We start from the raw sequence: 21,968 nt of genomic DNA on the forward strand, positions 1-21,968 counted from the left end.
TCCTCAGCCGTTACCCGAGAGGGGCGGGGCCGCTCCTCCGCGCCGCCAGGGGGCGCCCTGCCCGCCGCCATCGCGCGCAGCTGGGGGGGCGCAGGGGCCGCAGGCAGTGTTTTGAGGGAGTTTTGGGCTACAAGGGGGTAGCAGGAACACCTGGTGTGTTATAATTAGGCGCGTTATATCGCACATCAGTAAATAAACCCTCTGCAAGAAGAAAACAATGTTTTTTTGGAAACAAGTGCAGGGTTAGAGCAGCAGCAAGGAGTTACAGAACACACATGGCCACCCTCCTGGGGTGTAACGGCCAGGAGAGGCACAGGCAAAGGGTGAAACAACAGCACCGAGACAAACCAACAGGGTTTGCCATTCGAATCAGGAGAAGATCTGACCCACACCTCCCTCCAGAGAGAGAGGAGGGGGCTGTGCTTTAGTACAGAGGGGGTGAAAGGTTTAAAACCTCGTATGAAAACACAGTGCCTCCCTCTAGTGTGTTCTTTGTGACCATGTTTTACACGGAGAAACTGCAAAGCATCTAAGCGCTATAAACACTTAGGCTGAGTTTAACAGCTCAGCCAGACTGCCAAGCACCAGGGAGCTGTATGTGCCCCATCAGTGACATCAAGCTTTTGATCCTGTTGTGACTCTACGCAAAAAACACACATTAAGAGTTACACGCTCAGACTGTAGCGACAGTAGCCTTTGCCATGAAGAGCTCAGGGTATGAAAACCACAGTTAACACCTTATTTTTCCTTTCAATGCTTGTGCCTTACCTTTATTAAAGGTGTTACAGAACAACAGCCACAGCATGCTAGTCTGCTAGCAGAGAGGGTTAACAGTGGTAGAGAAGGAAAGCAGATAAGTGACTCCTTTACAGTTACCATGTTCTCCATTCTTTTTTTTTTTGTTGTTGGAACAGTCATGCCCGTTTAAGAAGAGTGAGAGGAACTGCCTCTGGAGGAGACCAAAATTACATTTCTTCTGCAAGTGATCCCAAGCTCATGCTTCACAAACTCTTGAGAACCGTTTGGAAAATTAAGATAGCCCTGTCATTCTGGGAACCGCCGTCCTTTTTGCACAGCTGTGCACACAGGGCTTCCACAGCTGAGGGACAAATCCAGAGAGAGCTTCTACCAAACATTAGTAAACTTCCCTTTTCACAGCAGCATTGAAAAAAGCCGTATCTTGCTCAAATGCATTAAACCATGCGATCTGAACAATCTACAGCCGCATCTTTGATTCTCTGAACACATTCTCATTTCCAGATTATTGCAGAACCAGTCCAAAGGGGCAGAAGCTCGTTCACTTGGCCTCGCAGGGCCTTACAGAGTCGCCAATGCAACTGGCACTGGGTCTGTGCTCTGAAGATAGAGGGAAGAAGTTTTACTCATCCATCATACCTTTTATTGTCTAATATCAGTAATGTGATCATCTTTAGGGAAGTCGAGGGGTAAGAACCGAGGAACGTACCAGCTGCACTTTACAGATTAAACAGCCACAAAAATAGAAAGCAACTATACAATCTCTGGGTTTCACAAAACTAGTTTTCATTTGTAACACTTGACGCAACAAGATTAACTGCAACAAGTGAAGAAGCTACCTCTGGGAAGTGCTACTTTTTTTAGAAGTGGCTAAAAAAAAAAAAGCACAACTACAACAGATTTGGGTATCCGGTGGTTAGATTGTCGATGTCCTCCAAATCTTTCCTTTCAGGCTCTGTGCTTTTTGATGAAGTTGATGAGCCCGTTTGTCGAGCTATCGTGAGATGTCACTGGAGCATCTGACTCCAGTTCAGGCTCAATTTTCTTGGCAAGTTGTTTCCCAAGCTCAACTCTGCATTTATAAAAACAGGAGAAGGAAGAAGAAAAACAACGTTAGTGCTAACAACTTACAGTATTTACTATAGGCAATTGATGTTAAAAACAGGTGCCAGTAAAAAGTAAATTGACAGTGAACACTGATGAATGTTTTTTCCTTCACAAATACCAAAGTTAATATTATTCAACTCTGTGCCAGCCATGAACAACTGGAGCTCTCACAGCTGCTCAGCCAAACAGACAGCTCTCACATTACAGGATGTCTAGAGAGAGAAAGTTTTGTTTCAGGAGTCAAGTAGAGTCTTTCCCCTTTCAGTACTTGTGTGTCACACAGCCTGCCCCAACGCAGAACACGTCCAGCCTGCTACTGTTTGCTGCTGAACATGACGTCACTCAATCTGGGGATAAGGTGACTTATCCCCAGAAAATCTGTTTTCATTTAAAACTATCCTGTAATAATTTGCTCTAATACTTTTTTTTTTTTGCCCCCAATGTCTTTTCTCTAAGTCATGACTGCTTAAGGAATACCAGGATACCACAGTCAGTAAGCGCACAAGAGACAGGTCAAGGAGACTTACCCCCACTGGTCATAACTGTTAATATCCCAGACAACTCCTTGGACAAATATCTTGTGCTCATACATGGCTGTAAGCAGAAAGAGAAATTTATCAATAAATTTTATCAGAATGCCTTAATAAGCACTCACAGATGAGAGATCTATTTACTTACCAATGATGGCTCCCAGAGTGAATGGGTTGAGTTTTGTAAACATGATGGAATTGGTTGGTCGATTTCCCTCAAAGACCTTTCCAAACAAGAATTATATTGTTATTTAGTATGTTGCAAAACTCACATCAGGAACTTGCAGTTTATGTTTTCCTTACAGCCCACATTGGATTATTTGTATTAGCAGCAAACACAAAATCCTGAAAGCTTTAAAGGCTAACAACTGCAACCATTAAATGGCTGTTACGCTTTATTACAAACACAATAGCAAAGGTATCTCCAAAGCACCATCAGTGGCTACTACGGGCTACAGGAAATAAGACACAAGTCAATATCCCAGGGGCTCACCCTTTCCAAAACGCCTCAGAAGGCTTCCCGATGAGCGTGCTTTAGCAAGAGTGCCATTAGGGGCTGCTCCAGCAGATCTGAAGAGTAGAACCCGTAACACAACCTTCAGGGCTGCCCGGACAGTAGCACTCGGCAGCCACCGGAGGGCACTGCCCCACCAGGAAACCCCACCGAGCAGCGACCAACACGGTGTCCTCACCACGGACCAGTACCTAACCAGAGGAAAGCTGGAGTGCCAGAGCCTGCTTACCTTGTGGGGAAGGAGCTTCTCCAGAGCATCCCCGCTCAGCCCTGCCGCTTGAAGTTCCTTGCGAGCTTCATCAGCAGTCTTCCCTTTCATCAAGGCCTCGGTCTGAGCAAGGAAGTTGGCCAAAAGGATCTAGTGGGTAGAAGTAAAGACATCAGCTCAAGCTACTGTTTTTCCTTAGCTGGAATAGTGATACCTGGTGCTTGAATCTAGACCAAGGCCTCTTGTTTTCACTGATACAGCAGTAAACCGTGCTGTATTTGAAATAATGCCTGCTATTGCTTTTTGCCTTAAAGTGCCAGAGACTTTATTACTATTTTAATAGTGCATGTATCCATGTTCTGCACAATCCTGTTCTGCTGAAGCTGACAGCAAGTCTCCCAGGGAGAGCAAAGAAGCCAGGACTTCACACCCCCCTTTCACCCAGCACAGTCTGTATGTTTATCCCATGCTACATCATACACATGGAAAACCAGGCGTAAAGATTAGTCAAAGAGAACTGACTAAGACGTATTTACTCTGTATGAAGGAAATCCTCACAGCATACCATGTACCAATCCCATACGGCAATCCCTACCAATGCAGTAGAAGCTTTTAGTTTCCTATTCCCTGCCTAACGTCAGCTTACAAATTCATGGGTAGTTTTATCCTGCCCATTAAACTGAACTCTTACTATACCTACAGTCAAACAAAACCTTTCCTCCCCTTCTTTTGCCAAGTCATGTTCTAAAACTTCCACCTGTACTTGGTGTTACTTGACCAAAAAAATACTATTACGCAATTTAAATAGCACCTGTAATCTGAAATCATGACAAGATTGAAATTTATTGAGGAAGCATGTTTTTTCTGAAGTATGCACTAAGTAGTAGACCTGGACATGTTTCTGCCTATGGAACCTAAATAAAAAGTTGTTAGACACTGTTCACTGAAAATCCTTAGTTGGATGATACATTAAACTAAAAAAAATGGACTGCTTAAAATATATCCATGTGTAGCAGGCTCTGCCCCAGCCATGCTAGTATACTCACTAGATTTTGTCCTAGCTTTTAAGACTTGCAACAGCATCTCTGAGGAAGTCTTCATCAGCTCTGAGATTTTCCTTCTTCCTACTCTGCAAGAATTACACTCTTCCCAATTCCTACAAGGACTTTTGTCTCCAAATACTTAATTGCTCAAATCTTTCCAGCCTCAGCAGTCCAACAGGTGACACCATTGATCTGCCTCAAGGACTGTGGCTGCAAATTTCTTCAAGAAGAAAAATACCACTATTACACATAATATGCAATTCTAATTTAGGTATTTTCAAACCTATTGTGAGTGTTCACAGGGCCTACATGTAGAGTGGACATTTAGAATTCTTGCACACTGCAATAATGAATAAGCTTCAGCACCTTCAGCCACAGGAAAATATAGGTGCCCTGACAAAGAGATTACTACCTTGTGATGCAAACCATTTCTGACTGGATGCTGGGTCTGGACTGGGATCAGAAAGTCACAGGGAATCATGCGAGTTCCTATAAGAGAAGCCATGTTAATAACCCTGCAACAGGAAAGTCTTAGAAAGTCTTCAATTCTCACTCCATTTTCAGAGTTACTGGAAGACTCAGCCACTTTAAAAAGCTTTTTTTTTTTTTAACAGTAGGGAGGACTGTCAATACAGCTCAGTAGTTTCAGCTTCAGTCAACCCTCCTTATTGTAGAAGTAAAACCTGCATCTCGTAGCCTTCTAAAGCCACTAATTAAGAGCACCATAGCAATGTTATGCGAGGTTAGATCAGAGCCCATCCCCTAAACCCGTGTCAATTCTGCAGACTCTTGCGGCTTTGTAGCCATTCAGAATTCAGTTCCAAAACAAGGTATTGAACAGTTCCAGCTTACCTTGATGAATGAGCTGGTAAAAAGCATGCTGCCCGTTAGTGCCCGGCTCTCCCCACACAATGGGGCCAGTACTGTAGTCCACTCGAGAGCCTTTCTTGGTGATGTACTTGCCATTAGATTCCATATCCCCCTAAAAGAAGGGAAGGGCAGTGTCACCTTTATTGCAGAACCACACAGTCTCCATACGTACTCCAACTATAATGAGTGCTGCTTGTTTATGGAAATTTCATAAGTATCAGAGATACAGCTGCTTAATTTACAGCTACCAAGAAAATAGAGGTCTGATAAGAAAAAAAAAATATCTCTAAATTAACTGAGCAAATAAGCTATTCTCAATCTTGGCACCAGTCTCTTTAGGCCCTTGATTACATGAATTTAAGTGATTGTAATTTTAACCTAGAAACATGCATTCAGGTTCTAGAGCCAGGACAGATGCATATATACATATTTGCCTCTTGAAACCTTTGCTCTGCCTGAGCCTTACCTGCTGGAAGTAGGCAGCAAAGCGGTGCATGTACTGATCATAGGGCAGAAGGGCATGAGTCTCACACCCGTAGCAGTTTATATACCAGACACCCAGCATGGCCAACAGAACAGGCACGTTCTTCTCCAGCGGGGCAGTGCGGAAGTGATTATCCTACATGACACAAAGGTAAAGAATTGCACTTCTGATAAAGCAATCATCATCATCCCTCCCAACTCTTAAATTGCTTTTATTGTTGCTTTGATCCAGGGAGAGCTTCCCAAGCACTGTCATTTTAGAAGCATTGAGAGGACACGGGGAAACCAACCTGCCTTCAGTTACCTTCTAATAACTGTTAAGAGGAGCAAATCTGAAATAGGCATTGCATACTCACCATCCAGTGGCCTCCTGAAAGCAGGCTCTCAAAATTGTCAAAACCTAGCAATGGAAAAAAGTCAGTTTATATTTACTATTACAATGCAAACTTTATTTTTCTTGCAGAGACAATCATAAAACAGTTGAGATTCCTCATATGCAGCAAGGCTCCCAACTACTAATCAAGTTTAAATTTGCATCCCATCAGACAGATATATTTAGTTATGATTAAAGCCTGGACTTCAGAGCAAGTCCAACTTCATGAAACAGACTTCAAAAACCTTTGCCTATAATCCCCATTCAGGCAGGATGAGCAACTGGAAGGAAAGCAGAGGCATTAAAACCAGGCTCTGTATTAAAGGCTACATAGTTCTCAGCAAGTATGAGCTCTCAGTCACTTCACACCCACAGTGGGAGTGATATTCCCAAAAAACCAGGGCAAGGCTAGCACAGCAGGGATTTCTGTGTTGGTCCAAGGAAAACCAACCGTAATGATCTTCTCAAAAAAAAAAAGTTTCCCCCTCCTTCCCTGTTCTCTTAGCAATTCACCTAATTTTTCTTTGCTCTATAATTAGGGTATTTAAATCACCATTCATTTTCACTAATGAGTAGTTTAACTAATACCATCCTTTACTGCAAAGCCAGAAATCCTGATTCTTATACGGAAAAGTGGAGGTGAGGTGTCTGGCAATCACAGCAGCAACTCTGCCTATGGTCAGAAGGCAGCTCTGGGAGACGAAGGATGCCAGAGCACGAAGTGCCGACAGACTGGCACGTCAGCAGCCGGCACCAAATCTGTCTGACAGCAGAGATGAACAGTGTATTGCAGACAAAACAGTAAGTGCCTGACTAAGGTTTATTTTGCTGTTCACACAGGTTCTTCTACACATGACAACTCCTATTCATATCATTCCAAAAACACCAAAACCAATGTTTTTCTAACCTCAGTCTAAGGCAATTCTAGCTTTTATTTAGAAAAATAAATGACATTATGGTTTCAGACTTTAAACATCTGAAAGCGATGAGGGAACAAGCGCAAAACTGATGAAGAGCCTGCTCACCAGGAAACAGCAGTTCTTAGAGCTGTTTCACATTCACTGTGTGCTCTCCACCTGCATCTGAGATCTGCATGAGAAATGCCAATGCAACCCCATAACAATACAAGTAGGTGGGGATCAATTTAGAGGGTCTATGTTTGCTCCACAATCCTGCAGATAGAGCATTCCTGTATCACCAGGCCCTGTAGCCTAGAAGGGGAAAAGGCAGTAATGGGAGAAGGAGATAGTTAATGCTCAACAGAGCTCATATGCAGAACTCGAGACATAGGACTGTGATGTTTAGTGTGCATGTCCTCACAGAAACTAAATACCCTACTCTTAAATAGTTTAGGAATTTCAGCTGCAAGGTCTAATTTTCAACATTGACATGGCTTTACGTAAATCAGGCACTTTTGACTGTGCAAGTGATTAGAGAGATGCAATTTGACTAATTGTACCTAAGTACGGGTAACTTCCAAAATTGCACTTACAGTACTAAAACCTCAACACTTCCATTGCATTACAATGGTTGGTTTTTTTAGCACAAACATCCAACTACTCGGAGTAGGTTGGGTAAAATAATATTTGTCCCAAGTCTGATTCACAATCCAGTATTGTTAATGCATCCCACAGTTACATTCCCAGAGCAAACAGATTAATGCTTGGCACTGCTGTATCACAGGAATACCTACCAATATGCAGGGCAATGGAGAGACCAATGGCAGACCACAGAGAGTAGCGGCCACCAACCCACTGAAAACAAGAGATTGGTTTAGACAGGAAGAGTTCAAGGCTTTTAAATTCAAACTATTAGGAAATAGCAGAACGTTTACACTATTTTCAGAAAAATCAATGTTTTATCTGGTGATAATTCACTACACATTATATGGCACCCTCAAGGGAAGCTGCACCTTACAGTAGCTCCCTAATGAATTCTTAAGTATGCATTTTTTGATACTTTAAAGTTATCCCACTTGTCTGATTTATATAACATCTGTTGAAGCAGATCCCTTGATGTTCCAGTTCACTTCCAAATGCTAAATTTTCAGCTTGTATTGACTGCTTTCCTAATATCACTCCTCTACAGGTGAAGCCTGCTTCAGCAAGATTACAACGCTGTCTAGGGAAAGGTAATGCTCTGAGTAATTTCTTAACAGCAACTTTAAAATCCAGTTTGTCAGGCCCATAGTCAATGGGACATAAACCAACCTGTTTCTGATTAAGTATAAGGGCCAAGACTAAGGGCAGTATACTTAAAATATGCATCTGCTACAAAACATCAAATTAGGCTCCCATTTCTGATGTTTGACCTTTACAGGCCTAGATTATATACGGTTAGACCCCAACAGTCAAATGTCACAGCTTATAATAACTACTTACACAGAGGAATAAGCTAAGGCTTGTATCTCCTGTTACCCAACAGCTGATTAGACGGCCAAGGACATAGAAGGCTCCTGTTCAGACCTTTGACTGCAGGATTTTAATGGAATGGCCAAGAGACAACTGTTTTTGCTTGCCTGACATGTTCTCAATTCGCCTTGTGTTACAAGTTTTCAGATGTCTCACTACAGAGAACACAACTACTGTAATTTAAGTGTTTTGGCAGTTCCCTGACATCAAATTAGAATAATCTAACTTGCTTCAGAAGATGTTAAGTTAGCATCTACCACACAACATTAGACATGTACTTACATCCCAGAATTCAAACATGTTCTCTGGGTCAATTCCAAAATCTTTAACTTTAGGCTAGAATAAAAAAAAAACACAAACATGTAAGAACACCATAAGTAAAACCAATATTCTCAAGAAGTTTTATGTCTAGCAAATACAAAATACAAGTTGGGTACCTATTAAATACCCAAATTTCCCAGTTACATGCTCTATTTTAAAAATACATAGCATCCATCAGAAAAAGTGTACCTTCATTTCCAGAGATCACTATCACTACTCAGTAGTCTCAAATAAAATCAGTGACATACACTCATTTGCTCATCAATCTAAGTAGCAATATAGTCAGGAGCTGGACTGACATTCAGTTTACCCTCAACAGAACCAGAATGGACAAAAGGAACTTCTCACCACAGTGCCCAACAGCCTCTCAATTATTGCAGAGTCTTTTTCTAATTGCTATTGGTCTTTCTACTTCATACTTTTGCATGAAACACCACATCAGGGTACATTATGTTCATTATATGATTATTCACACAAACTACCTGCATCACTTCAGCATGTACTTGAGTCCAGGAGAGCAGTATTTGTTTACCTAACTGCATTCATGGACACTTAAGCAATTACAGGTAACGCTCACTAATAACAGGACAGTCATTTCGAGTATAAGAGATCTTGATTTCTGATTTAAAGCTCTGGCAGAAAAAGCACAAATCTATAATGAAGGTCCAATCTTGCTACAGTTAATTACTCTAGAAGCGATTTGTTTTTTTCAGTAGAAAAAGATATGGTTCCTTTCAGGATGAAGGTTAACTACTGGTATTCAAGTAACAGTGTTTTAAAAGACAGGCTTCCTTACTGGATTTCAAAATTACAACATCTTAAAGGTACATAGGAAAAAAATAAGTAAGTTTGCTATACTTACACCATTGGTAGACAAGGCAACAAAATGCTTGGCCACAGCTGAAGGCTTAATAAAAAATAAACACATTGTTAGATCTAGAATGCTCATTATTTTGATTTCTGGTCATAAAGCTGATCTGCTACCATTTACATTTAAACAAAATACCGGTGACTATCAGCAGTGATTTTTGCATTATCGACTTCCAATCATTTTATGCCTATTCAGTATGGGATGGGGCACCATGCCTGCCTGAAGGTAACATTCTGGTAATATTCTCATGTAGACCTGTGGAAGCTGTCACTGCTTAAAGCAGCACACTATTTCCTTAAGAGTATGTTCTCAGTTTGGAACACCCCACCAATGCTTTGGAGCAGAGGGAGTTTGTTGCATATGTGCTACCCTTCCAGCGAGGGTCAAAAGATCAAGACAATTGGAATTACTGATAAATCTCAAGCTCAAGATTTACACTTTGGTCTTTCAGTAAATGTTCTGGTGAAGAATGATGAGTCATCTGCAACAGCAGTGCAATGAGGAATTTCAAAGCCCAGCTTTCAAACTACCCTGACTGGAACAGGTTAATTACCTGAGCAGGCAGTACCTGCTTTTTTCTTTTAAAGGTTAGAAACAGGAGAGAATGAGCCAAATACAAGGTCTCTATTCATAGCACAGCCATCTGCCATAGAAATATCAGCATATCACTCCAACCATGGCTTCATTTCTAGTTTTTAAAGATTTGCCAAGAATTGGAAGGTAATGCCACATAGACACAATATCCTTGTATTTCCGTATCAGTGGTTTCACCAAATTATTAGCCAGCTCTAATGCAAATACTACAATGCACTACTTCACAGGCAGGATTTGGGGGAACAATGCATGACAACCCTTTATAATGAAAAACCGGTGTTTTTATCACTTTGATTGGACACAACAGCCTGTCACTAAGCATGAAGCTCTGAAATGTTGTACGTACAGCATTTGCTGAGCTGTACAGCTTAGGTCTGGGCAGCACTTGGCTCTGCTCCAAAGCATACAGACTGACCAGGGAAAAGCTGCACAACGAAATGCTGTTGCTTTCTCTTAAGTAACCAAAACATATTCCACTTACATCATTAGCAGCACGCAAGAACCACTCTTTGGCTGTTTCTGCATTGGTGATGGTTTCTTGTGTGGTGAAAGTCTACGCGTTGGAAAAGAAGGAAGTTTGTGAAACACTGTACTGAAAGTTGAAGCAAGTTCAGGCTGCTAAAATGTATGTTCAAAATAATCAGAGCAGAGTGATTCTAGACGTTCACAATACAACTGCTGCCAGATTTCAGCAAAAAAAGCAAGTTTATCAGCCCAGTAAGGAGTAGGCTTGCTGGATTCATGTATCTAGTTTTAAACTAGCATATATCTGGCATTGGAGTAATTATTCCCCATTTCCTACCTTCCCTCCCCCAAACTGTTATGCAAAACCTTTAGACTAGAATTTTCCACTTTAGTCTTTCACTAAATATGAAGTTTCACCATTCAACTAAAACAGAACTCATTGAGCATCAAAACAGGATAACCTAAGCTGGACTGTCCTCTTGTTCTTCAATTCCTACTTTTCGTGTAGGAACATGCATTTCTGCTAAGGCTCTTGCCATAATTTCATTTTGCTGATTAGAGGAAAACATTTTCCTGCTTCCTGAAGTGTGCACAAAAGTTCAGTCATGCAGTTTTGCAAGTATCTACAACCATTCTGATTTACTCAACCATCAAAATTTAGCTTTAAGGGTGAACATTAGATTCAACCTACTCTCATCCATCTCCCAAAATATTTCATTATGAAACACAAGCTGTTTCATATTTCATTATGAAACAGAAAAATGCCATTCATCCTCTTCCAAATATATCCAATTATTTAACTACAGTCTGGCAAACAGAAACTGAAGTGCTACTCTTGCAATTTGGCAGTCTTCTAAGCCTTTGAACCGTGATCCTTGAACTCAATTATTCAAAGTGACCATTAGTATTACTTTGTGAAGTTTCCTTATTATTCCATAAGTTGCTGCCCAGCTGCAGGGTTGCCAAGATAAGATAATGAGCAGCACCATAGAGCATGGCCAGCATTACACACATGTTCATTTGTTGGAGATTCTGTCTTCAACAGCAAAAAGGTTCTACTGTGATTTACAAACGAAGGTGACCCAAGCTACATGATTCTGAAGCTTGTCTTCATCAGCTCCCTCTGCTGAGACAGAAGCATTCCTCAAAGGCCGGTGGCAGCTACCAATTACACTTACAGAATAAGCTAATAGCAAGGCAAAACTTAAAAAGGCAGTTATTAAGTCTGTATTCAGAAGTCATATAAACTACCAGCAGACTATCTTTATCTGTTTGTAAGTAAAGAAGCTCAGTATTTACAGTGCTCAAGGAACTCAGCTTTTAAGTTATTTAGGTGAAGACATTTTGATACTACCCTAACACAGAATGAAGATCCCCCAACTACGTGCAAAACAAATGCAGAAAACGAACACTGTTAACAAGTAACACTGTACCTAAAATAAAGGACCAAAAGTAACCCTAAATAGAAGTAAGGAATGAGGCAACAAGATCTTGAATTTCAAAGAAATAACCACATAGGATCCTGCATTCCACCCCCAGAGAAATGCAGTGAAATAAGCTTTAACTTGTGTTGACTGCAAAACACACCCTAAACATGACCTAAACAAGCAATTTCCAGTCATTTTCAGCACTTCTAGATCCCCAAGTATTTCAGTAACAACACAAGCTCATACTGCAAGTTTAGGATGAATAGGATGAATCACAGCATTTAGAAACAGTCCACCCTAGAAGTCCCTGATCTAGATCCTCCTGCGGACAGATCTGTTTTGACCAAGTCCTTTACAGTTGAGGTCACCCCCCAGCGCTCAGACGTACCTTTGATGCGATGATGAAGAGCGTAGTGTCTGGTTTGAGCTCAGCCAGGGTTTTGGCTATGTGAGTACCGTCAATGTTGGACACAAACCAAACACGAGGGCCTCCCTTGGAATATGGTTTCAGGGCTTCAGTCACCATCAGAGGGCCCTAGACAGAAGCAACAATTAGATTTTATCTTCATTGCAAGCACACACTCACAAAGCTGTGGAAGATATATACATGTCAGAAACTTACCAAGTCAGAGCCACCAATCCCAATATTGACCACATCAGTGATTGCCTTTCCAGTGTAGCCTTTCCATTCACCGCTACGGACTCTCTGTGGCAAAAAAAAAAGATATATTGCAGTGACTATTTTACACTTACACTAAAGTGAGTGATTCTAACACTGGGAACAGGCTGTGTTTTCAGGCATTGTAGGAAGTACCAAAGACAAGTTTTAAGCTTCTAGAGTTTAATACCTACACCCAAAGCTACCTTCTTAGCTACACATGCCTACATTTTAAAGATGTCCAGAATAAAAGAACACTGAATTATATTTGAAGATAATGATTAGCTACTCTATTAACTAGGGAACAAAAAAAACTTTCATGCTGCTAAAGCTGCAAACAGCATAGAATCATAAAGGAATCCGACCTAAAACCAGAAGAACTTTAAGAAACTATTTAAGTAGAGCGTAATCAAATTGCAAGTGAGCTGGGAGGTTCTACCTCTCTCCTGATTTTACACAAATTTTAAGAGGCTTTTTCTACTTGATAGAGTCAAGTCATTGAAAAATTAGCAAGAAGAAAGGCCATATTTGAATGGTACTTAATGATTTATGAGGGTTCTGAAGTAAATGCAAGATTAACTGCTAAAGGAACAAGATCTAGAGAGCCCATTAAAGAAAAACCCAACCAGGAGCAGAGAGAAAAGTGAATCATGCTAAAACCAGCTCCAACTCCACGCTTGAGCCAGAAATACTCTAAACCTCAATCCAGGGCACAATAACTCATGTGAACCAGCCTACAATCAATGCTTCCCAATATGCATGCAAGAACCTGGATGGGTGTAGAATACATGAAAAATAAGTTAAGGTGGTACTTTATACCTGGCAGAAGTGTTTCATTTTGTCCAACACTTTGTTTACTTCTGGAACAACATCCTTCCCATCGACAACTATTGGCACATTGGAACGATTTCTCAGCGCGATATGAAGCACAGCTCGGTTCTGAAACAAGAAGGGGAAAACTGAGGAAGCTATTTCCAAACTATACACAGCGGCCTCAGGTGTCGCATCCAGAAGGTCGTACAATCTTCAAGACATTAAAATCCTTCAGATTCACTGGAATTAGCAGAGCAGTAGCGTGCATATACACACACTCATCACCAGCTATCTAAATCTCTCTCACTTCACAGAACCAGTGCACAGGGCTTATAAAAGCATATAATACGCAAAGTAAGCAAATAGCTTATTTGTTTACTCTGAAAAGAAAGCTCAAAATCCCTTGAAAAGCATTTAATGATTAAGGTTCAGAATTCAGCAATATTTAGTCCTCAGTGATCTGAATTATTTTGGCATGCTTCAGGTATACAGGGATGAAGTTGTTTCCTATTAATGATGATACTGGAAAAATCAATTATAACAAGCAGCCAAAGTTATTTTCTCTGGCCTTTTCTCAATTACCCTGAGTAGTCCATTTCGTACAGGAAGAGATAAATATGTATTTAAACATCTGCAAAAAGGAATACAATAGCCACATTATTCTATCCACTGCCCACAATTAAACGTTATACTTGCATACCAGATATGTAGGTGGTAGGTGTTACGACAAAAAAAAAATCTGTTAGCATGCACTATATGATATTAATTCTCCAGCTATACTCAAGTAAAAGCACTGAAATTTGGGCTGTGATTCTCCTGTTCGGGAGCTTAACAGCTTTAATCTACAGTGAAGGAGTTAGCCAATACTAATGAACAAATTAAAAATTTAGTCTGCTCTACCTCATTGTTCCTCGCTACAATGAGAGGCGTTGTGAGACAGACACAGACAATGTGAGCTGCCAAGTTATGATTGAAATACCAAATGCTAATTCAAAAATCTTTGAGTTTGTGGTTACTGACTTAGAATATGAAAAAGCTCTTTCAGTTGCTAATTATCAAAGTGAACCCACTTAAATTTGGGGTGAACAGAGGCAATTTTTTTGCAACACTCAGCCATGGAATGGTATTATTTGGTAAATACTGCTCACTATCAGACTTGAAAGAAGCTTTGTTTTGGTCAAGAGCAGCAGTCATATTGGACCTGATGTCCACTGTTAAACAGAAGTATTTTCTAAGTATTGGGTGGGCTGTGAAGACTGTCCCCACAACGAGTGGTCAGATACAAGTTACCTTGTAATGTACTGTCTTTGTGCTGTGTCAAGCTGCAAGTTTTAACTGATCTGGGACAAACACCTGGCAATGACATGCTTGGGCGCACTATAAAGAATTTCCACATAAGCACGCACCATGCAGCCAATGCCTGCAGCACCAAATACAGACAAGTCTTAAATACTTTAGACAAATAGCTTAAAAACATTCTAAATCAGAACAAGAGTAGCGGACAAGTCAGTTCTTGCTATTAAGCAGCTCCCTTCTGTCCTATTGCTTTAGGTTAATTCAGCCATGCTGTTTGGCAGCATTCTGTTTTTAAGGTCTCATGACAATTTCACATTGTCCACATGTTCATATTCCAGAGTCAAACCAACTTGATTTGATATTCTATAAAAACAGAACAAACCAAATCTAATTCCATGTCAACTTCTGACTGTAAATGAGAAACAGTCTGATAATGAGAAAGATGTTTCTGAACTCATTGTACAGGTAATTGCTACATGAAGTTGCCATATCGAGACAGTAGCAAAATAGGGAGGTAGCAGCAGGAGCCAAACACATTGCAGTTTAATATTGTGTTTAAGTGCTTTCTGTGAAAACTTCATCCTTCTCAGAAGACTTCAGCTGCTAAGTTGGGCTAACCCTGTAATAATTTGTGTTACACGAGGCTGCTGAGAGGCAATATCTGAGAAACCAATCCTCCAAGCCGATTTAAGACTTACCACCCTCTTTTCCTGCTTCCTTTTTTCACTAACTAGAAATACCTCTGTGAATGGAAGGGATTAACACAGAAGGAAGAGGAACCATTTTCTCTGGTTGAGCTTTATCTGTTTCTGTCTCTGGATTTTCACGAGCATGTAGTATTCTCAAACAATACAATGTCCAACTGCTGAGTTATTTTAAGCAAACAGTTTGTGCAACAGCTAAATCAGTCAATAACCAAGCCAAAGGATATACTGATTTCTGTGAATTTACCTCAAACATACTAAATAGCCTTTAATATTTAAGGCAGACTAATATATCACACTATACTGTTGAGTTTCCAGTTTTCATCCCATTTTTAATTTCAGAAAAAAGGTTCAGTTGGTTTTCTGTATGTTTTAGTTAAGATTTAACCATAATTACAGCCTTCAGATTGACAAAAAGAGGAAGATACTCATCCTGTCACTGATAAGGGAGACTAATTTCCCAAGATTGTTTATAGTCTCTACTGGTAAATGTACCCAAAGACAAGTAGCATCACCAACCCAAAGCAGAAAGTCTTACACAGTCCTCGCTGAAACTCTGTGGGCAGTTTACTAGGCTTTACCAACACTGACATTAGGCAAAAGCATATAAGGGGTAACTGGAATGCAACACTGCTCCATGCCCCTTGCAAGATCTAACTTATCTTCCTCTCTACAAAAGAGGGAAGACAAGAAAAAAAAAAAGCACCAAATCTCTAAAATAAAAAAAACAAACCTAAGATGTGCATTGAAGAGGGACTGAATAGCTTTATTCACACACATTTTCTTTTTTGTCACAGCTGTAAAAATTTCTCATTTAAGTAGTGAAGCAAACATTACAACTGCTCAGTACTTCAGAGTAGCAATTAGAGTAAGTTTTTTCAAGACTCCTCTAACACAGGTGCATGAACATCCATAACATATAGGCACAACTGAGGGGAAAGGGCCATGGACAGAAATAGCCTTACCTCAGTGAAGTTGATCTTCTCCCCACTGAACATGCGCTCTCTGGCACTCTCCACACCCCTTGACTTCGCCTGAGAAATGTAAAAATAGATTCCTCTTAAAAATAGTAAGAAGTCAAAGATCCAGCACTACATAAAAGAGTGTGAGCATTTGCCACATAAGACAGTGAAGCAATAATTATGATATTAGATTAAAAGACCCACTAGATTCTAGCTTAAAAGTTGATTCTCTTATTTTAAAGAAAGTATTTTTATGCATGTTATTTCCTTAAAAAGTTACACAGTAACACGTGCTGAATGACTGAGATGCAATGAATCCATCTTAATTGCTCAGTTTCATCTTGTCAGCTGCTACAGGATTCATTAATGATTATTCGTAACAGCTTTTTTTAAACTGAAAAGTAGCAAAAGTGATCTGCTATGGCTATTTTTGCTAGTTCTTCCCTTTCTAAAAACCTGTGTGCTATCTGGGCTAAGCCTTTGGCTGAAGCAGTGGTTAAGGAAGGGCTGTAAATACAGACACCGCACTAAATTGAAGTTAATGACACAAACTTCTTTCTTAAAAAACATCCAATTGCAAATGAATCTCAAAACTAAGACTGCATGACGTAAGTAGTGTTTCAACTGCTAGGTATGGAAGATGTCACCTTCTCTTAGAACTTTACCTGAATCTCTTATTTTACTGCAGGCCTCAATAACAGTGCCATATGCCAGCTGGTCTGTCACACAGACAAAAATCTTTCCAGTGAGCACAAGAAACAGATCTGCGCATTGAAAACTGTACCTTGGGGCTAAAGGACAGCGCAAGACTTCAAACAGTGCCAAGATTTGTAAACAGATGCCTTTTAACTTTGAGGGTCTCTTAAATTCAGAGCTAAAGGTATACAGGCAATGCTAGAATAATCAGTTGAGGGTGAAAAGTTAACTTTAAAAAAACCAACCAAACACATCTGGTTTATTATTTCAACATTTTTAAAGAATTACCAGTTCCATCAGCATTTTCATCACTTCTTCTGTCACAAGGTTCTTCGAATAATCCAGTAAGATATCGCCATGATCGGTGTTCAGAGTCAAGCTGTCAAAGCAAACAGGTTGTTTAATTGCACATTCCTGAAGTGACTGTTTTAAGCAAGACAATGATAACTCCTCTACAGATTACAAAATAATTGGAATACTAATTATACTAAGTTAGCAAAGATGACCTGAGGGACTGATCTGCCCCACAAGTTTCCTAAAATGACTTACTAGTGTGTTTTAATTGAAGAGCACGGTTTTCAGCAAACTAAATTATAGTTTCCACTTTCTGCTTGTGAAAGTCCAAATACAATGAAGTGTATTTAATGCACAGTTGGACAATCCCATTCTGTTTTCACTGAGCCACTAGCATTCTCTAGCACTAATTAGCTTTTTCCTAAGGTATCACAGGTAAAAAGCTTACCACATTCTTTTGCTGCTGAGAAATTAAACTGTCTTCCTACAGGTCCTCTCAACAAATACAGCAATCCTTTTATATGGAGACTTGAACAAGCCCAATTTAAAAATCTGTGCAACTTCGTGTACAGGAACATTTTGTCAACTACTCTGCAGAATTAAAACCCCATCTGTGCATGGTGTAGTCTCACTGTCATCACCGACTCAGCAGAAGTCTCCAAATTATTTAATTAATCCTCATCTGCAAGCTATAGCCCAACACTTCAAAATATGAGCACTTTTGGGTTTACATGTGAGATGAAACACAGAAATGGCAGCCCAAGAAAAATCAACTATTGTATTGTATTTACCAGCCTTGTATCTATGTGAGAAGTTCTACAGTCCCTCTAGTCCTTCTACAGTACAGTTTTCTTTCCATTTCTTCTTTGTACTAATTTACAGCCAAATATACGCATTTACTCTAAAACTGAAGAGTCCAAGTCCTGTAAGTAACTCAGTAGGCCTTCTGTAAAAGCACAGCCAGCCCTTTATATCTTACTCTCACTCTTGCTCCACACACACAAGCCACAGGAAATTACATGCACCTAAATTCTCAGTGTTTCCGCATTGTTCTATCCCCCCTGCTTTTTCCTTCCCAATATTTGAGCACAGAAATATGTCCTGTTATTTCAGTGAGCACGTAATGCCAGAGACCTCGCAGGGACAACAGTGGCATAATTGCTAATCCAAACAGACACGATAGAACAGAGCAGGCAAGACTCGGCAAAGGAAGAATGGAGCTGAACTTGCACTAACAGTAATAATCAGCAAGACCTAGACATTTGGGTGGCTTCGTTAACCTGAGGAATAACACAATAACGAATCCTTTTTCTGGTCTTAAAATACAAGAGACAGTAAATAAGGAAAGGAAGTGGTCTTCAAGCACAATCTTAGAAGAGTGTTTCTTTTGTAGGTGAGAACACAAGGCAAGTAAGGAAGACCAGTATCAATACTGTTAATCACCCTGCTCTTCAGTGGGCTGCAAAGAGCAACCCAGAAACCCTGACCATCCAAGTGCAAAGATACCTCAAATATGAGCACATTTTACTAATGATACAGCAAGGCAATAGTATACTAATGCTTCAACCATTTAGAGCAGTAGAACTCTTAAGTCTCATGCTCCAGTTTAATACAGAAAGATGGTCTCTTTCCCAGTGTTCTACTCCATGAACATGAAATCCTTACAATCTTCCCTTTATATTTACCTGACATAAGCCTTACTTCTACAATTCATTGTTATTTTTCTCATATGAATACACATCCATCTGACTAGACCTGGAAGACAAAGTATCCCATGAAATTCTGGGTGGATTCAAATCACTGCTCATTTGAAAAGACTGCAGGACGACGGCATCCCGAGACATTTCACGCAAAAAAGCACGCAATGGCTCCCAGATCTAACTTCTCCCCACACAAGGTGGAACATGCAATGTAATCTCATTTTAAGCCCTCACACCCAGGGACCCACCCTTTATTTAAGCAGAACCCCAAGCCCCTGCAGCGCAGTCACATTCTGCAATGCAGCAGCTCATGGCAGCGCTGCCCAGGTGGGACAGGAGACTCGGCACGTAACCCACATCCACACTGAAGTGATGCAGTCCTTCGTCGGAAGGTCACATGCTGCATCTCCAAATTATTTTATCTCCCATCTAAACACGAACTAAAGCAGCTGTATGCAACCCCTAAATGGATTAGGCATGGATTCCCTGGTGGTATGTTTGCCATTTAGATTGGAGGCTCTTTCTGATCCTTCACAAGCCAGCCAGCAGGAGTAATACTAGGGCTTTACATCTCGCACCAGCTATTTACGACGAGAGTACCTTAATCAGCACCCAGGTATCAATTATCTGCTGAGTTTAATGATGGCTGCATCGTACCAGTTCTAACCCCTTCAAAACTAGTAGAGTGTTTCCAATGACCAAGCCATGTTGTTAAGATCCGCTGTTGCTACCAGGGCCTTACATTCGGGAGGCAAAGAGTCCAAGTGCACCTGACAGATCTGACTACAATCCCCACCGGGAAAACGGGATATATCACTCTGAGGAAGAAAAAAGGACAAAATGAAGAAAGGATCTACTATCTATATTCTGTAGGACACTGTGAGTGTAAGGTTCTTTATTATAACATTAACTAGATAGTAGTGCTCAGAGATTAAATATTCAGACTAAGAATTATTCACACCAGTCTGAAATATCTCCAGAACCAGTCTTGGGAAGCACTTTTCCATGGGTATAGGTTTCTCTTTTCCTTCTAAAGGAAGGGAGACAGTAAATGATTCTATGATATTACCTCACAGAACTAAGTGAAAGATATCCATAAAGATTAATTTCACATGAGTGTAGAGAGGCACAAACTACAGAGGACCCTGTGGCCAAGCCTCCAGGCTGCTTCGGCTTTCGACAGATGTTAACTACCATCCTCTGCTGATCTGGCTCCCAAAGTGGCAACCAGCGAGAACCATACAAGATCTGTCAAACTATCCCAGGCTCTCAGTTCTGCAGCTATACTTTAGTACGAGAAAGTTCTCCTGGTGGTCCAGAATGTGTAGGTTTATCAGGAAACAGGACTGAGATCATGAAAAGAAAGGATTAAGATGGATTAAGTAAATTTAAAACACTTTGACTCTTTCCTATCCTTATGGGCAGCATCAAAGGACATAAAGTTGGGCAGCTATTTGAAATAGATAACCTTGGTAAAGAATGTTTCACAAAAAAAATGAGATAAACACATTCTAGGAGACACACTGATTACTTTCAGCATAGGGAAAACATGTTAGAGATTAGCGTGTGTGTCTAAAATGACAATTGTCAAATATCTTCTCCTTGGTTAACTGTACACAGTGACAGTATAACACAAAAAGATCTATTACACATTCACAAGAGCAATTAAATACAAACTATTTGAGAGAGAGTGTATTTTATGGTTAAAGTAGCTTAGATAATATGAAGATGACAGGCAATGAGATGAAGATGCAGTGCTACCCTCAATAAGAGTACTTACTCAAGCCATTGAGGAAGGAACCTTGACAGAAACTTCTTGATTATACCTTTTATTTAGCTAGTTTGCTTCAGCTTTCTTTTATTCCAAGGATATTACCAAATCCAGTCTCTTGGGATATACTGGAGATAAGGAAAATTTGCAACCTTCTCTATGGGAGAAGAGCTAGTAGATTTGCATAAAGTAATATTAATAAAGATCTTCAACAGTATAAAAAGTTAGAATAGCCAGACAAAGTCAATGCTCTACAAATTTAGCATACCTTTTCCATCAATTCAAATGACGTTTTAGCTCTTGTATACTGGTATGCGGGATTTCATATGTGATGTTTAACCACTACTTGGGAAGCAGCTAATGAGCTCACCAGGAAAGAAGAGTTGCTTTACCTAGGACACTAATGGAAAGCTTCCTACATGCAACAAGTCATCTCAGCACTGGAGAAGAGCATCTCACTGTATCTGCGTTACCCAGACTCGCTTTATAACTCAAGCCAGAGATGCATCTACATAGTATTAGGCTTTTAAAATTGCTGTCGTAGTCCAACACCGTAACCACACACACGATTTCTCAGCACGGTCTCCAGCGTACAGGATGAAACCGCTGCACATCACCATACTGCTTCCACCTCCTACTTCCTCCTCCAGCGAAAAGGCTGCAATGCTCGCTCTGTAACGTGGACAGTATGAGGCAAGGGAGGGCTAAACCTGCCAACCCCCCCCTCCAACTCCCCATCTGGGGCAGAAGCAGGCACGGCACGCTGCCGACAGGTAGGGGCTGGGGGATGGACGGCTCCTGGCGATCTTATCGCGGGGCTTATCGTGACTAAGCAAGCACGGCGGGTGCGAGAGGCGCGGGACCCACAATGCCGCTGTGCGAGCCGCAGCCCGGCGCTGTGCTTCCCGGCACGTACCCTGCTGCAAGGATGAGTCAAGGACGAGCGGGCAGGGCCGCCCTCAGCGGGGGCTGCCCAGACGAGCCCCCCCGCCCGGCCCGGGGCCGCCCCTCGCCCGCCCGGGGCCTGCTCCTCACCGGCCTCCCTCCCCCAGCACGGGGGGCGAGCCCGGCGGCGGCCGCGCTGCCCTCCCCCGCCGGTCC

General features: G+C 41.0%; 1 protein-coding gene across 4 annotated transcripts in view; it reads right to left on the bottom strand.

Annotated features, from left to right (window-relative positions):
• Positions 1-746: 746 nt before the first annotated feature.
• Positions 747-21,968, bottom strand: part of GPI (glucose-6-phosphate isomerase) — a 39,593-nt gene continuing 18,371 nt past the window's right edge. For all 4 annotated transcript variants that reach the window (XM_074157983.1, XM_074157982.1, XM_074157981.1 and 1 more), the window contains 17 exons: positions 17,391-17,481; positions 16,410-16,478; positions 13,451-13,570; positions 12,596-12,679; positions 12,362-12,508; positions 10,563-10,634; positions 9,479-9,523; positions 8,578-8,631; positions 7,578-7,638; positions 5,868-5,911; positions 5,495-5,647; positions 5,011-5,140; positions 4,571-4,647; positions 3,137-3,265; positions 2,542-2,617; positions 2,391-2,457; positions 747-1,828 (listed from right to left, as the gene is read on the bottom strand). In XM_074157983.1, the coding sequence (XP_074014084.1) occupies positions 1,705-1,828; positions 2,391-2,457; positions 2,542-2,617; positions 3,137-3,265; positions 4,571-4,647; positions 5,011-5,140; positions 5,495-5,647; positions 5,868-5,911; positions 7,578-7,638; positions 8,578-8,631; positions 9,479-9,523; positions 10,563-10,634; positions 12,362-12,508; positions 12,596-12,679; positions 13,451-13,570; positions 16,410-16,478; positions 17,391-17,411 (1,473 nt within the window). In that variant the 5' untranslated portion in view covers positions 17,412-17,481 and the 3' untranslated portion in view covers positions 747-1,704. The remainder of the gene's footprint in view (positions 1,829-2,390; positions 2,458-2,541; positions 2,618-3,136; positions 3,266-4,570; positions 4,648-5,010; positions 5,141-5,494; positions 5,648-5,867; positions 5,912-7,577; positions 7,639-8,577; positions 8,632-9,478; positions 9,524-10,562; positions 10,635-12,361; positions 12,509-12,595; positions 12,680-13,450; positions 13,571-16,409; positions 16,479-17,390; positions 17,482-21,968) is intronic.

Source organism: Numenius arquata, chromosome 13 (genome assembly GCF_964106895.1).
Source record: "Numenius arquata chromosome 13, bNumArq3.hap1.1, whole genome shotgun sequence".
Taxonomy (NCBI): domain Eukaryota; kingdom Metazoa; phylum Chordata; class Aves; order Charadriiformes; family Scolopacidae; genus Numenius; species Numenius arquata.